This window comes from Pempheris klunzingeri, chromosome 2 (genome assembly GCF_042242105.1).
Source record: "Pempheris klunzingeri isolate RE-2024b chromosome 2, fPemKlu1.hap1, whole genome shotgun sequence".
In the NCBI taxonomy this organism is placed as follows: domain Eukaryota; kingdom Metazoa; phylum Chordata; class Actinopteri; order Acropomatiformes; family Pempheridae; genus Pempheris; species Pempheris klunzingeri.
Genome location: NC_092013.1, coordinates 17,418,753 through 17,435,336, shown reverse-complemented (window position 1 = coordinate 17,435,336; position 16,584 = coordinate 17,418,753). Strand labels below are relative to the sequence as shown.

At 42.8% G+C, this 16,584-nt stretch overlaps 2 protein-coding genes across 3 annotated transcripts; one reads left to right on the top strand and one right to left on the bottom strand.

Moving 5' to 3' along the window:
* Window positions 1–2,957: 2,957 nt before the first annotated feature.
* On the top strand, window positions 2,958–7,754 carry tbc1d20 (TBC1 domain family, member 20). Of its 2 annotated transcripts, none has more exons than XM_070845140.1 (8): window positions 2,958–3,005; window positions 3,623–3,808; window positions 4,039–4,119; window positions 4,742–4,928; window positions 5,018–5,119; window positions 6,054–6,195; window positions 6,413–6,591; window positions 6,786–7,754. In XM_070845140.1, the coding sequence occupies exons 1-8, from the start codon at window positions 2,978–2,980 to the stop codon at window positions 7,042–7,044; spliced, it is 1,164 nt and encodes a 387-aa protein (XP_070701241.1). In that variant the 5' UTR covers window positions 2,958–2,977; the 3' UTR covers window positions 7,045–7,754. The 2 variants fall into 2 exon arrangements, with proteins under 2 accessions (XP_070701241.1, XP_070701232.1); XM_070845131.1 differs by having other exon boundaries at window positions 2,958–3,372.
* Window positions 7,755–9,432: 1,678 nt separating this feature from the next.
* Window positions 9,433–16,235, bottom strand: rbck1 (RanBP-type and C3HC4-type zinc finger containing 1). Its single transcript, XM_070851174.1, has 12 exons — window positions 16,073–16,235; window positions 15,585–15,729; window positions 15,124–15,220; window positions 14,332–14,530; window positions 13,894–14,057; window positions 13,600–13,773; window positions 12,472–12,632; window positions 12,244–12,340; window positions 11,721–11,900; window positions 11,523–11,621; window positions 10,693–10,836; window positions 9,433–10,582 (listed from the first exon to the last, which is right to left on the bottom strand). The coding sequence occupies exons 1-12, from the start codon at window positions 16,110–16,112 to the stop codon at window positions 10,502–10,504; spliced, it is 1,581 nt and encodes a 526-aa protein (XP_070707275.1). The 5' UTR covers window positions 16,113–16,235; the 3' UTR covers window positions 9,433–10,501.
* Window positions 16,236–16,584: the final 349 nt, after the last annotated feature.

Sequence of the window (16,584 nt, the reverse complement as noted above, 5' to 3'; positions counted from 1 at the left end):
TATATACTGAGACTTTGACACCTAGTTTGCCAGATTTGTACTCAGGTGTTTACTTGATTGCCTCAGATACTGTATATTTACCATTATTAGGTCCTCTTCTCCCTGTCAGTCTTTCCATGGTGCTGCATATGGTAGCTCCTCAGTAACACTTGTGTTTCCTGAGTTCCAAGGAACTAGAGAGTTAAAGTGAAACACACAAGAATTTGAAGTATGTGTGATTTATGTACAAGTTCATAAAAACAGCCAGGATAAGTTGGCTTCTCTGTTAAGCACTGTGTTCTAATCATGTTTTCCACTCGTAACAGTTTGATGTGCAAAATCACAGGAGTGTTCGAGTCAGATAAGAAGGGATGATCTCACTGCTTATAGCTTCTGAGGAAATGGAACCAACCATCGTCTGCTTGCCTGTCTCGTCACTCTCAAGTGTTGTGGGTTTACTTGAACACCCACAACACTGCATTTTAACTATTCTGGCAATTTAACTGCAATGTGTTAATTTATTTAAATTCAAATACATCTTTTGTCCTAACGCTTTGGGAGTACACTCTTCTTGCTATTGCAATGACGTAACACAGGCAGAGTGTGCCCTCTCCTGGATGCAGGTTGGCCTTGCATTAAGAGTGTAGGTTTCTTTTCGCAGGAAATCGGCTGAGAGCGTTGAACCACAAAATGCTGCTGAAATACCCTCAGGCTTTATATGTACTTGCCCAACAAGATAGTAGATGTGCAAAGCCTCTTGTTTGTTCTGCTTTCTCATATTCTATGTTTCACAATAATGCTCCACATTAGCTATACTGACAGTAGGCTCAATCTTTAACAATCAGTCCGGATCTTTTCTATTCTCAGTCTTACATTTTCTTCATGTTTCCTTATAATACTGCCAGCTGCCTCCCACCCTCTCCCCACGCACGAAAGAAGGGAGGGAATAAATTACTCACCAAGACTGAAATCCACTTGACATTAATGTTTTCTCCAGCGTCAGTCCTTACAGAAGCAGGCCTGTTTGCTGTTGTTGTAGCGTCTCTCTCTGTCGACAGAGTGTGTGTCTGTGTCTGTGTGTATATATGTGTGTGTGTGTCTGTGTGTGTGTGTGTGCGCTCTCAGCTGCTGCTGCCACTGCTCCGGAAGCTGCTATTTAAATGCTCTGTTACTTTCGTTTTCGTTTCACCGGAACGGACACACCACACCTAGCAGTCGGGTTGAAACTTGACTTTGTTTACGACTCAGAGGCTCATGATTAACAGCTATGCTCCAATTATCCCCAATTATAACATCGGGTATCGATGACTAATCACCAGCAGCCTACAGTGAGTGTGTAGCAGGATGAAAGGACGGGACACTGAGTTTAGTTGTTTTACTGGCAAATTACTCCACTACAAATAAAGTCCCCCTAAAATATCCTGAAACATGAAGTATTACCAGCTATAGGTACCTGAAGCATCACCTCCTCCTGGCCACCTAAATGATGATAACATGAGCCACTGCTCCGGCCGGATGACTGACAGCATCTCTTAGCTTTGTCAGAAACACAAACATATAAGCACAAGCCTTCACAAACGAACCTGTTGCCCATAGTTACTGCTCACAGGGTGTGTATATGCTAATGTGCATGCTAATGAGCTAGCATACAACATGGCAGTCGCAGTCTGTCCCCTGTTCACACATTCGAGAGCTGTCTCTCTTTCTTTGGCCCAGTTGGTTTCCCCTTCATAAAGGCCAACTAAAAACAGCATGTCGCGAAGCCATAAGTCAAATTTTGGCCGCATTTTTTCCTACCTGACCATCACTAGCTTGCTAACTTTGGCTAAAGTTACTAGAGCAGATCGGCACATCAAAACACACTCCTGTAGATTTTAGGTACAAAACAACCAGTGTCCAGCAGCAGGCTGGTGTATTAAAGTCCACCGATAACTACTAGGGATACTAACCGGACCCTGTTTTTACCTTCTTGAGTCTCCAGGTTGGAAAATTACCTGTGAAATATTTTACTTTTCAGTCCTGCTCTACCTACAGCATGCTGGCTAGCAGCACTGTGGTCTGTTAGCTGAGCTAGCTACAACTACGTTGTAGTGAGTTGAGGCTAGCTGACATTAGCCCAGTCAGTGCACAACTACAAGCTATTCTATCTCTATCTCTTTTTTTAGCTACCTTGATCTTGCCCAAACGGATGGTGGGTGCTGACAGGCTCTCTGCCACTGTCCTGTCCTGCACGTGCTGTAGCTGACAGCATATCTGTGCTACCATCAGTCTACAGCTGTTCATTTTAAAGTAACATCGTTTTGGCTTTGTACCCCTAAAATAAGCTGAGTGCAGAGTTAAGAAACACAGGTGACACACTAAAAGATGAGCTGTGAATCAGAAACAGATTTATTGTCATCATACAGCAAAGTACAATGAAATTCCGTCTGACCTCTCCCACATAACATACCAACAAGACAATAAATAGAAATATGAGAATATAAAAATAGGAAAAAATAAATAAATTATATATAGCATATATATATATATATATATATATATATATATATATACACACACACACACACACACATATACACATATGTGCAGCAGCCAAACACAGCTTTAAGGTATTCTATCATTTTCAGGACATGGTGGGGAACAAATCAGAGATCAAAGATGTGGGATTAAACCCTGGAGCATCTAAATCCACAGCATCTCTTTGGCATAGTTTTTTTATTTATAATTTAAATAGGCTTATTTAAGTTTGGACACTGTTGCCGTCTATGTGGGACATGGGATAGTTTTCCCCAAAACAGGGGGTAATAATAATAATAATGATATTATTATTGTTGTTGTTATTATTATTATTATTATTACTATTATGTGTCTTTTTTTAATCAGCTGTGAAGGTAGACGCCTCCTCCTCCTCCTCCTCCTCCTCCTCGTGACCTCGTGACCTCCCATCCTCTTGGCCTACGTCATCATTCAGCCTGAGCACAGAGGACGGCTAAAGCTGATGAACCCTACTGGTCGCTTCCGCCAATGTAAACATGTAGCTGCTTCATCTGTGCTTCCTAATTGTTGGCCAGATTGTCAGTAGTCCGCATCATGATGGCTGTGTTGCTGGAAAAGGCCGTTTCGGAGCTAAGGCAGTGTGGTGTTAGCTTGATAAGTAGCTAACAGTGAATAGCTAGCTAACTATCGGGCCGTGTGTGTATCAGGCTGGCCTTGCTAATTAGACAGCTAGCTTCCAGTTGGCAGCCGCGGAAATCGGGCTAAATCGAGGTTAGCCAAACAAGGGAGGATGGCAAGTAATGTAATCTAACATGGACACATCAAGAAGTGGTGAAATAATGAAGAGCTCTACAAGTGTTGGTGCCTCGTCGCCTGTGAATGGAAAACAGGGGAACGGTGAGTGCGGGGATGAGTTTATGTTAGCTGTCTTCACTTCATTCTGGGCAGTCCTGTGTTTTGGGGGCATCTCTGCAGCAAAAACAGTATTTTAAATTCTTACTAAAATGCCACCGCTTGTGTGTAGCTAACCGTGCCTTCAGTTATCACCGCAGATGTGTTGACTTGCGTTAGCTGCACGTACATGGCGAGATAAAAGTAAACACAAGCTAACTAGCTAGTTAAAACAACAGTGTTTCCTGTGTCTCAGACTGGGACACCAGGCGGAAGCGGAAAATCGCGGATATCACACAGGCCCTCAGTGTGAGTCCAGTGGATGTGGCAGCTTTGAGGAGGATGGCTATCAGTGAAGGAGGGCTGCTGACTGATGAGATACGATGCCAAGTCTGGCCTCGGCTTCTCAACGTCCCCCTGAGCGTGTTGGATCAAGAGCCAGGTACCATGATCGCCACATATGCACTAACAGAGCAATGCAGGCTTAATGTATATGTATATAGGCTTCATGTATATGTATATATCATCGCACATAGCTTCCCTTTCCCACCCTGCATAGCAAATATGAACACACAGAGAGTCCTAACAGGTGCAAGCTCTCCCACGTACGGTATTTGACTTGTGTGTGTGTGTGTGTGGTTAATGCTGATGGTGTTTTGGTGTCTTGTCCAGAAATGGTAGAGCGGGAGAATAACAAGGACTACAACCAGGTGTTGCTGGATGTACAGCGCTCCCTGCGGAGGTTCCCACCTGGTGAGTGCAACCTAGACCTGCTGTCTGAACATAGACCTACAGAGAAACACTCCTACACCCACAAATGAGCACACACAACCAAGCGTTGGTGCAGCCCCGAGCACCAAATCTGGAGAGTTTCCCCAACAAATGAATGCGTTAATCGTTTATAAATCTCGGGATTTTCTACACCATCTTTGAACAAAGAAAGGAAGTTTTAGTTTAGAGGTGTTTTGCTTGTAGTCAGCTTGGCACTGGCATATTCCAGAAGAGCTCCTTGGGCCCGTGACCATACTGTCTACTCTGCACTAATGGATTTTCTGCCAGACCGTCTCACTAGTATTGATACTCAGACTGTCAAATAAATGTATCGATTCAATACTACTGGAAGGAGCTGCATCCAAAATGCTTTTCTGGTTGGAGGAAAAATGTCTGTACTGTAGTGATCTCAGCTTCCACAAGCTCGGGTCTCAGTGAGGTTTGAGCTGTGCCAAAATGTGATGTCCGGGAGTCAAACAGCTCTGCCTTCAAAATAAAACTGTAGAATTTATTAGTGTTACATTGGAAGAAAAAAAAAATCCCTCATAGTTAATATACTGTACTGTATTTTTCAATGAATGTCCTTTTAAATATACTTAAACAGGTATGCCGGATGAGCAGAGGGAGGGTCTTCAGGAAGAGCTAATCAACATCATCCTCCGAGTTCTGAAACGTAATCCACAGCTGCACTACTACCAAGGATACCATGACATTGTTGTCACTTTCTTATTGGTCCTGGAAGAGCGCCTTGCAACTGCTCTTGTGGAAAAGCTCTCCACGCACCACCTCAGGTACGTACCATACACGTGTGAATGAATCCGCAGCAACAATGGTTGATTGTTCGCTCAAAAATGCTCTCTGTTTTAAAACTCTTTTCCAGGGACTTTATGGATCCTACCATGGACAACACAAAACACATTCTTAACTATTTAATGCCCATCATCGAGAGGGTCAACCCTGAGGTTCATGACTTCATGCAACAGTAAGACTCTCTGCTGTCTCTCATTAGATGTTACCTATAAGATATGAAATTTTAAAAAATGAGAAATCTATCCTCATGCATGTGGTGGAAATTCTACGGTTATCCTTGGTGAGAGATGAGTGAAATAAAGATGTTCAACAATGAAGCTGCCTTTGTGAGTTGCTACTGCTGCAGAAATTATGTCCCAGAGTTTGCAGTCAAATATATATACATCATACACACAAGGTCGCTATGCAGCATTAATTAAAAGAACAGAGTGGATATTTATTATACACTCAAGGTTATAACACTACAATCTCCATGGGAACTGTGTGGGCAGACGAGCAGCTGCGCTCAATGTCAAAAACTGGCAGATAAGCAACTGCATCCCCAAATTCCTCTGAGTGCAAAAGGTTAATCATAGTTCATACAGGGAATTATGGGTAGAGTAGTATAAGACATCAAGTGCTGATTGAACATGATGAATTGTAATTACTTAAGTTATATACGCAATATGAACATCATTAAGGTAGCTATAATGATAAATTGGAATGTATATTGTTAAAAGTTATTATCATACTAGACAGAGCTTTACTTGTGGTTATAAAATGTTATACTATTCATATCTACGCTGCAAATCGTGTCCACCATCCTAAATGAATACGTAGTGATTTAAGTGACGGAGAAGGCCGACTTAAAGCATTCTGATCCTATTATGACAGCTTGAGTTACGTCTCTAAAGACTTAACAACACAGCTCATGAAGTCCTCCACTTGGAGGGCTACCATGACTACTGGCTTCTGTATCTTTCAGTTCCAGATCCTATAGCATAGCTCACATGTTTAGTCTGCTCTGGTCTTTCTGCTACACTGTCCCAGAGGGAGAGCACGAGCGCACATGACAGTTTTGCCTGCTGACATAAGTTGATCTCTGTGATGTATTGATTGATTCTTAGGGCTGAGGTGGGTACAGTCTTCGCCCTTAGTTGGCTGATCACCTGGTTTGGCCACGTCCTGTCAGACTTCCGCCATGTTGTCCGGTTGTATGACTTCTTCCTGGCCTGCCATCCATTGATGCCCATCTACTTTGCTGCTGTGGTGAGTACTCGTAGTCCTCCATATAGCGTTTACTGACATACTATCCATGATTGACTCATTGGTCCATATCCATGCAATCAAGTGTCCTGCAGCTGTAATAGATCATAACAACAAATCAAGCTTGGCTAATCATCTCATTCATGTCGTTCCAAATCCCTGCATCTCTGATGAGTAATGACAAATGCGCCTGTACGTTTTATTGGTACCTGTGTTGCAGATTGTGCTGTACAGAGAAGAGGAGGTGTTGGAGTGTGAGTGCGACATGGCCATGGTTCATCACCTGCTGTCCCAGATTCCACAAGATCTGCCATATGAGACACTCATCAGCCGAGCAGGAGACCTCTTTGTCCAGTTCCCTCCATCTGAACTGGCTAAAGAGGCCGCCTCACATGAAAGGTACTTAACTCTTTAGGGTTACCACCTTAGCTTTACATCTAGATTCACATTCAGATTATTGTTATATACAGCAATGTTCATATTCCACTTTCTTCTACTCCTCAACAATTCCAGTTACTCACAATTCTTTCATTAACACTTTAATTTTCTGTCTGTCCTGGCCTCCCTATGGATCTTTCTCTTTTCCTCCTAAGCATGGCATCCTCTACCTTTAAGGACTTTGACCTTGCGTCCACTCAACAGCGGCCAGACTCTGTCCTCCGTCGCCGACGCAGACAAAAACAGGCTGCACTGGAGAGCACAGCAACGAGCTCAGCAGTGGCCCAGCCTTCAGCAGCACGCCGGTTTGTTCGGCTGGCTGTGATGGGTCTGACGGTGGCTTTAGGGGCAGCAGCTCTGGCTGTGGTCAACACTGCCCTGGAGTGGGCCCCCAAACTGGACTTGTTTCCTTGAACTGCTCCTCTTCTACCCCCACGCTCCAACCTATCTGTCCTGGACCGAATCTAGCCGGTGGGTCTGTTTCCGAGAATCCTTTAATTAAGTAAACCACAAACCCTGCAGTCGATAACACTGTCTGGAGTGTACAGTACTCTCTAAACTGAAAGGCGTAACGCTCCTCTCTCCTGTTCAAGGGTATGTCCAATCATCTTATGTAGGGCTGCTAATGCCCCCCATGAGGGTCCTTTTTACGACTCCTCAAGAGCGTGCACCAGTAAACACCAGTGTACTGTAACGGCAACAACTGCTGGTGCTCTGAAATGAAGAATCCATCCTGTTATAGAGACTGTATTTCTAAGAGCTATTACTACTAATGGTGTCGTTATTAAAGTTTATTTATATTTGGTATTAGGTTAATCTGAGATTGAGATATGCTCACGGACGTTTATGCTGAAAGCTTGGTGGACTCACTACACTTGAAACTGCTGCCAATTTAGAGAGTTGGAGTGAATGTGTGTGAGAGTGTGTGTGTGTGTGCGTGTGTGCGTGCATATGTGTATATGTATGGTCACAACCCATTTGTTATCTATTTGATACCTGGACTGAGACCAAATAGAGGATTTTATAATCCTCTCTGTATAATTTACTGTTTTGTTTTTCAAAAAATATGTAGCTATGTAAGCACCTGTATAGAGATGTGGTCATGACACACAGGCACTTTTAAGGTCACAATTTTATTATGTTTTTTAAGGTCATTTTGTTCCTCTTAAGTTTGAATTTGCCTTTTGGCAAAGATAAAAAAAAAAAAAGTGTCTCCCTTTCTGAGCATCTTCAACAGCTGTCTCCCTTGACTACACATTCTTATTCTGCTTGAGGTCAGCTAAGTCTGTCTGTAAGAAGATTTCAACAAATCATTATTGATGTTATCAAAGTAAATGATCTGGAGACTTACTTTGTTTTTCTCAGCACTTAAATTGGATTATTAGGCCCCAGAATGGAGAACACAAGCTTTCCAATTACACACTTTAATGTTTGGTTGCACAACCTTGTGCCTGTGTTTCATGGCCCTGAATGACGAGGGTGTGTTCTCTGCGTCACTTTTTCTGGAGTAGATCATTAAGTCTCTCCTTATAGTTCAACAACACACTCATTCGCTCGCTCACTCACTCAATGCCTGGTAACAGAAAATATCAGAGCTGGGATGAATAGGAAGCAAAATGAAGTGGATACCCGTAGGCCTTGTGTTGGCAACCCAGTTTGCACTGACTCCATTTGTTTTGCAAAATCACTTTTAAAATCCTTTTGACAGGCGCTCCTCCTTACTCCTGCTGCAAGGTGCTCCTATCAGAAAAAGCGCCTGAGCCTTCAGATTAATGCTTTGCCATGTTTTTTTTTTTAAACATTTAGCTTTATTTGAAGCATTTCAGTGGCAGTCCAGCTCATTCCAATGTTTCAGTCATTTTCATCCAATCACATATTGTAATAACTAATAGGGGATTGCTTAGGTTTCAGTGGTATAACCTGAACAGCCGTCGGAAAAAATACATAGTGAACAGTTTGTCAAAGCAGTTCATTCTAAGGTAGTGAATTTGTAATTTTTATGATGTGTTTTGTTTAACAGAAATCTTCAGAATTATTGAGTACTAGGTCACCTACATTGTACGGCACAACAACCATTCAACTAAAAAAACTTCAAGAAAAAGGCGTCCTTGCTTCATTAGGAACTGAATACCTGGGTTTCCCCATTCCTATATTACAGTTGATTGGTTTAGTGCCTTTGTAGTGAACCACTGATTCAGCTGGTGAGGGATCTTCAAACCGATCAAAATGAAGGTGACCTGGAACACTGCGAGGTGCCTGAGAGTGTAGTTGTTCAGCAGTATTGTAATGCACCATGTATCTGCACTCAGTGGGTTTCATCTATTGTTTTCGTTGCACTATATGATTTATCTGCCTTTTTATGTTTACTTTGTTATAACAAAGCGATCACACTAATGTAAAGTTGTACAAGACAATGCTAATAAACTAGAGTGAAAATGTTCAGTGAATTTGTTTGGACACATTTATACATAAATGTGTAAAATGATTTTGACAGAGCGTACAACTAAATACTGCAAGGATATTTTCCTGAATTCATCTGGATCCACCTGAATTACTCACTTGAAGATTATGAAGAAATGACCCAGTTTTACATTTCCCCAAAAACAGTTTTGCCGAGTGACACGTTGGCCATTTCAGGACGGCACAGGAAGGCTCATCACTATGCTGGTTAAACTTAATACAGCCTAAACTAGACTTCGTCGGGCTTATCTCTACAGCTTCAGCTCTCCTGTTGAATTCAGCTGTCCGGCGTCAGACCACTGATTTAGCACGATAAAATCAACACTAGCATGGTATGCTTGTGGTTCCAGTTTATTGGAGTTGGGGCCTGTCACTTAAAAAAAAAAAATAAACAACATGCGAGTAAACCAACAAACTTCATAGACACAAGACATAAACATGATATACTGTAACAGGACATTGGTGACAGTTCCTGTGGAATGAACACTGAAGAACTAGAGATAAAGTCCTGAATACCTGATAAAAAAAAAAACAGCATCATTTAATGTCCAGCGCTCTATGTTTCAATCTGAGAAGTCTTTTAGTGCATCGGGAGCAGCTTGTTTTGCATTATGAACGCATTCATTTAATGTAAACAACATCCTTCACCCCAGTCTTATTAGTTGACTGCAAGAAAATCTACCACCATCACAATTCTGTTAAGGTAATCATTTTAGCCATTTATCACACAGAAATAGCTAGAAATACACTGCTTACAACTTCAAAAGACTTTTTAAGTCACTTTAGTGAGGAAGACATCCCTTCAGGCTCCAGTAAAGGCAACATTCATTTGTATTTCTGCTGTTTTATTGACTAAATGATGAGAACTGACACGAGTTATGAATGAGCATTAATATTAGTTAATCAGTTGCAGCCATACTTCATACAGAGAAGAACAGTATTAACAGCATTTGATTATCGGCCTGTTTAGAAAGATTAAAAACAGCATTTTGGTGTGTTTGTCTGAGCAAAGAATGAGTTTTATGTTGAAGCAAAACTCAAAGAAACACGATATCATGACTGGCTCTTCAAACTGAGTTGTGATGAAAGTAGTGCCAGATGTCAAAATGTATATTAAGCATTAATTCATCACAAAAAAAACCAAAACGTATCATTATTGTAGAAGATTCCATTACAGCTTATTTTCTCACACTAAAGGTTAGTAGCCTCAGGACATACAGCTGGCAGTTTGTATGGCTTATGCATAGGATTTGTATTTGTGGCTTCCACACCATGAAGGAAACGTACAAGCAAGGCTCAAAGTAAGAAAGATAATTCAATAGAACACATTCATGTAGCCAGCAGCAGCCTGTGCATGAGCTGACATGTGCATACCCTTGCAGCCATGTGTATGTTCATTAGTGCGCTTGCTTCAGTGGCAGTTTTGGCAGTTGGGATGACAAGGCTGATTATTCAATCGGCATCTGCAGCCCCCAGATGTGTCGCCATGGCCCTGTAAAATTCAACAAAGTAGAGATTTATATGCTCAGCTCAAACTGAATGCTGAACCAACACTGTGGGGAAGTGTTTTTCTGTTTCACATGTGAGTGAATGTTTTTTTACTTTTGGTCCCCAGCGAGCTTGTTTGGTCACCCAGCAGATTTCTATCTTGCACATCAAACAGCAGATCCAATCGCAGCCATCTTTTTTCTGCACGATGATGTCACACCGTGGACATTTCATGGCCTCCCCATTCTGTAGCAAGCTCTATATTGACATATGGAGAAATCACGTAAAACGTAAAATAGCCACAGGGAGAAACGCTCAAAAAAACAGATCAGGACGCCTGTCGTACAGGAAGTGCAATGGTGGTGATTCTAAGAACACAAACGCACAACATATTAAAATGATATTAAAACAGAATATAGAGTATACAACTAACCAAGCCAGAATCAGTGCCCAGCAGGGTTGGAAATCAATTGGAAATGCTCCATCTACTTGGGGCATACATACAGAAGGCAGCCTCCCCTGCATTAAGAGTTACCACCAGGGGCAGTTAAAAGGCCATTGTCTGTGGACCTGAGAGTTCTCGCTGGCTCATATCTAATGAGCAAATCAACTACAGAATAAAGTGCAGACAGTGAGCTCAAATGTACATGCCAACCCGAGACTGACGAGAGAGCGCTTAAAACTAATGCAGAAGAAATCACTCCACCAGCCATCTCAGTTTAAAGGTAAAGAGAGAAGAGTGTCCTAGAGGCAAATCTGGTCCGATATGAATTTGTGCTTTTATTCATGATTCATCATGAGGACATTTGATTAAATACTCAAATGTAACAAGTCTAATAATGGTGACATTATGGTGGCTACGTCCACTTCTTGTATACAGTCTATAGGAGGGACTACAGGACTACTTTGCCACGTTATCACACAGAGCTTTAAGGCTGACCCACCTCCAGCATCTGCTTAGTCTGCTGAGCCGCCTGGTCGTTCTCTGCTCGGATGCGCAGGTCATCCTGGTAGTCCTTGCAATTCATGTCAGTATGGATGGCCTGCAAACACACACAGCTCCCTTTATGTTTGGTGTTTCTACTGTTACCACACAGGGAGAAAATCTGGCTCACTTAGTACAGACAACGTCAGAAAACTACCCTGCAGAGGATGCAGTTGATGTTGTCGCAGATTTCACAGTGGAACTCGTTGACGTCGTCCTCGTAGACGCACCAGCCCTGACAGTTGGGAGTCTGACAGTGAAAGCTGTGCTCCGAGCGGCTCTCCGCGATGCTCAGACGCAACTCCAGAAACCGCTGGTGCTCCTCTTCTGTGAGCAGCTGTACCCAGGATCACACAGAGACACAGAGAGAGTAAAAGTATACGTACTGTAGGGTTGTTGTCTTTATGGGAAAAAAAAAACATAAAGAACTTGTGACCTGCTGCACATTAAAGGCTCTGGGGGTTTTCTACTATGAAATGTCAGAACAAATTAAGCATTACATTGATAAAAGCTGATGCGCTAACTTTGATTGTAAGAATTTCCTGTAATCATTGTCCAAAACATGGTCACAGGCGTAACCCATGACTGTCTACATCATTATTAGAATTATTATTCATCAGATTGGGACTTTTTTTGACCATACACTCTGAAACGTTCTTGGTTTACAGTCTTGCTCTCACCGCTTTGATCTCTCGGTCCAGTAGCTTGCTGTCACAATTGTCAGGACAGGAAACCTCAGCATCTTGACTGTTCACTATTGTCCCTTTTAAACACTCCCTGAACAAGGACACACACACACACACACACATAAGAAAATTAAAAACGTACCGATGCATTAAATCTAACATGCAGACAAGACTCCCATCATTTTCACGATCTATGACAAAGCTACAAAAAAATGGTCAGACCTGCAGAAGGAGTGTAAACACTCTCTGAGCACGATGCCGTCTCCTGGCTCCAGGGTAGAAAAGCAGATGGGACAGTCCGTCTCTGTGGTGTTGGGAATAAGGTTCTGTTCCTCTGTTGCCAACAAGTACAGGTAGTTCCTCTCTCGTTCCTCCTGCTGAGCCTTCATCACAATCCTCACATTACTGAGATTCACAACAAATTGACATGACTTTCCACAAAATGGAAAGTGAAACAGCTGAAGGCTGTTGAAAGCAAAAAGCTCCTGGCAGCAGCTTTAATAGTTTCCCCAAAGCTTTTATAGACTCCACTATGTGGTGTTGTTATGTTTACATACCCAGAATTCAGTCTGCTTGTTTGGGTCTTGTGTATGTGTCATCTATTGGTTCTGCATTTATCATACATATTACAAAGAGCAGTAGTTAAACTATTGCATAACCTCTTCTGTACGAGGGAGCCAAGACCAGCAAATTACAAAAACAGGATGGAAACACTGCACAGCTTTAAAATGGGAACATTAACAGAACAGTGTAACAGAGCAAAATGCAAAAACAAATAAGTGTAAAACCTTGCTGGTTTGTGTCCACTTTTTTGTGTAATCTTCCCTTTATGAATTATTTTCAAACTCTCATAAGAGCATTAATTCAATTAGATTTTTGCTATATGCTATATTTTAGCATTGAGGTTATACATTAGTTTAGTAATGTGGTGTATAGAACTACATTATACTGAAAGTTATTTCAGATAGTCTGCCCCCCTAATGTATAGAGAAGACACAAAAATTACAAACACCTCTCAGTATAATGCAGTCCAGTACAACACAGCCTTTAACCATAGTTAAATCTCAATAATCTCAATAACCGAGCTGGTGCATTGAATTTGTACAGGTGTACCTAATAATGTGGCCACTGAGATCTATGTGCACTTTCAAGTTTTAGAAATACAAAGATGACTCCAGCAAAGACAAGATGCCGGCTGCACTGTGAAAAATCTACTGTCGATTAATTCCCTCACAACAACCATATCATTTAATTCAATGAGTCTCGGTGACAAGGAATAGGTCCGATTTAGATAAAAAACTAGAATCAGGCTGAAAAGCTTTCAGGAGTCCTAGTTAATAACAGTTTTACCTGTTCGTACTGCAGCATGGCCAGCTCTTCCTGCTGTATTCGAAGAATCTCCTGCTGGTCTGGCTGGTAGACGCCAGGCACCTCGTATTGCTCTGGTCGCTCCTCTCCACACATCTCACAACCAGGACGCGTTGGTTTGTTCAGGAATGTACACTGAGTGCACTCCCAGCCCAACTGCACACACACACACACACACACACACACACACACACACAGATAGTCAGTGTGGTTGCACAGCCCCTTACAACACTTACAGGCTCAGTCCCACCGCAGACATAATGTTCGTGTTCTGACCTGAGGTTTAGGAGGCACAGCAGGTGTGGGTTTAGCAGGTTTAGGTTTAGGAGGAAGAGGAGGAGGAATGAGTTGAGTCTCTGGGGGAGGAGCCATCTTCTCACCACCACCTCCGCCCAGCCCTCTGGGAAAAAGCTGCATCACCTCCATTGACTCCACAATGCCTAAAAATAGATACCATTCCATCAAACTACATCAACCGGTAAGTTGACTCCTGTAATAGGAGGCAGGTATTGAAACTCAATACGCTTCCAGTACTGACTGAAATGTGTCTGTATCAAATAGCAAACACTGTCAAATGAGTGCGTTCATCACAGTTCAAACGTCAGTACTTGATGATTAGATACAGATACAGATTAGATAGAAGTGAGTGAGCAGATGAACTGACAAAGAGAATAAGTGTCATGTGTAGCCTTGATCTGTGCGTGTGTCACTGACCCTCTATGCGTTGTTGCTCCTGGTCCTGATTGTGTTGCTGCCGTGTGAGATGAGCAGCATGTGCGGAGAGGATGAACAAGAAGGCCTTGTCTCCGGTCTGACGGACGCCGTGGCTGTACAGCGTGTCCCGATCCTGGGCCAGCCGCTTCCCGATCACCCAACGCTGCAGCGAGGGGGTGAACCCGTAGTCGTGGCTGAACTGCGAACACAAAACGAGGGATAGACAGATCACTCAATGTCATTTCAATTCAATAGATTAGATTAGATTAGATTAGATTCAACTTTATTGTCATTACACCTGTACAGTACAAGGCAATGAAATGCAGTTTGGCATCTAACCAGAAGTGCAATTTGTAGAAAAAGTGCAGAAATATATATAAGGTATGTACAGAATATACAGAATTACAGGATTACAGGTGCTATATACAGAGTAGTGCTATGAACATGTGTGCTAGTAACTACGGTATAAATATAAATATAATATACGGATAAAACTAATACTTGCTTAGATTTTTTTTTAAGCACTGCATTTAAATAAAGCCACGCAACAACATCTGTATGTGACAAAATTGTAGCAGAAGCTGTGTACCATAAAACTTGAAAACACAATAACAGAGCAGTATTGACCTACAACAACATACTGTAATATGCTGTTAGATAACAATCCAAAGGAAATAGCGAAAGGTCAGAATGAACCACAGCTGAGTTCATCAGTATATCACCGATGAGGTTTTACATGCTTGCTAAGATATTCAAAGTTAATGTTACAGTTTAACACTGTCACAGCAGTACCTTCTCTTTAAGTTGTGCAATTGTCATGTCAGAGGAGACCACAACAGTGACTGGGATGTAAGTTTCTGACTGAGCATCCTCCACTCCAACCCACAACCTGCAGAACAGAAACAGCAGACACGGCCTTATCTCACTTTTGTTTCTTCTCATTGCACAACAACCATTTAACACGCATCTAACCTCCACACACATGCAGCTACTAGCTAGTAACCGCACACACACACACACACAGACGCACACACACACACACAGACGCATACACTGCATGCATGCGCACACTGTCTGTGTTAATTTCTCATTGCCACATACATGATCTTCACTCCCCCTGTCCTTATCCAGTACGCAATCCCAATTCAAAACACACCTCACTCTAAAAATAAACGCAGGCCTTCAAAATAAGGAAGTGGCACACAGACACACACACACCCACACACACACACACACACACGGTTGTGCCCCACCTGATGGAGTCCTGAGGGTAGGCCTGACTCTTGATGCTGACAGACACTGGAAGACACAGTTGTGAGAGCCTCTGGCACAGCTTGGCTGACTCCTGGCCGTCCCCGCTGCTCAGGGCCTCGCCCAGGGAGAGGGCCAGCTCCTCAGCTGCATGGGGGGGGGGGCAAGGGAAGAGTTCCTGTCCTCAAGTCAAGTTATTATCAATGCAGTCATGTCTCCTCTGTGACGTCTGCTACAGCCGTTCAGTGAACTATGAGCTGCTCTGTCTGCAGTGTACTCTCACACATGAACCACTGTCACTGTCCCCTAAAGCACTTCTGACAGAGCTCAGTGTTTAACATTACCATACATAGAACATGTTCTTTTTTCTCTGGGCCATGAAACAATTAAATGCAGGGGGGTGTCTAATAGCTATACCAGGGAAGGTTATGAGACATGTCATTAGGTCAGATCACTCATAACAAAATTGAAACTACGTTGAGCTGCTCACCCTCCGTTAAAGTGACTTGCGGTGTAACTTCAGAGGCCATGGTTACACCTGAAGCGACAGGTTAATGCCAAACGTGCCGCGAAACAGAGCTGCGTATGGGACGGGTTTTACGTCCAGCTGTTGCCGCATCCAACACACACACACACACACACACACAACCACACACACACACTTCCTCTGGCGAGAGAAGAGTCGTTTGTAGGTCCAGCTGGAGGAGAAATGACAGCCTGGTGAGGACTAAGCGACCCGATCCGGCTCTCGCTCCTCGGCAGGTAGAACAGAAAGCGAAACTGAGTCAAGTTCAGGAAGAGAAATGTTTAAAGGGTCACAGCTTTGCCCCGCCCCTCGTCTCGCTCCTTAAAAGTTTCTGCGTCTTAAAATAAGCTGGTTAAGCCAGATGCTTCTTCAGCGAGCACCTAGCTGTGCACACGATCCTTTTCATTTTCCCTTATTGGTGTGTTTTCATGCTGTCAAACGCCGATCAGCTCTCCAACCGCGTTGACTTCCAGCGT

Excerpts from the sequence above, each read along its gene's own strand:
- tbc1d20 (XM_070845131.1), top strand. The coding sequence starts at position 3,288 with ATGGACACATCAAGAAGTGGTGAAATAATGAAGAGCTCTACAAGTGTT. Across the intron at positions 4,929-5,017 it reads CTCTCCACGCACCACCTCAG|GGACTTTATGGATCCTACCA; the intron begins GTACGTACCATA and ends ACTCTTTTCCAG. Across the intron at positions 5,120-6,053 it reads GTTCATGACTTCATGCAACA|GGCTGAGGTGGGTACAGTCT; the intron begins GTAAGACTCTCT and ends ATTGATTCTTAG.
- rbck1 (XM_070851174.1), bottom strand. The coding sequence starts at position 16,112 with ATGGCCTCTGAAGTTACACCGCAAGTCACTTTAACGGAGG. Across the intron at positions 14,531-15,123 it reads TTGCACAACTTAAAGAGAAG|TTCAGCCACGACTACGGGTT; the intron begins GTACTGCTGTGA and ends TTGTGTTCGCAG. Across the intron at positions 14,058-14,331 it reads GGAGCAACAACGCATAGAGG|GCATTGTGGAGTCAATGGAG; the intron begins GTCAGTGACACA and ends ATCTATTTTTAG.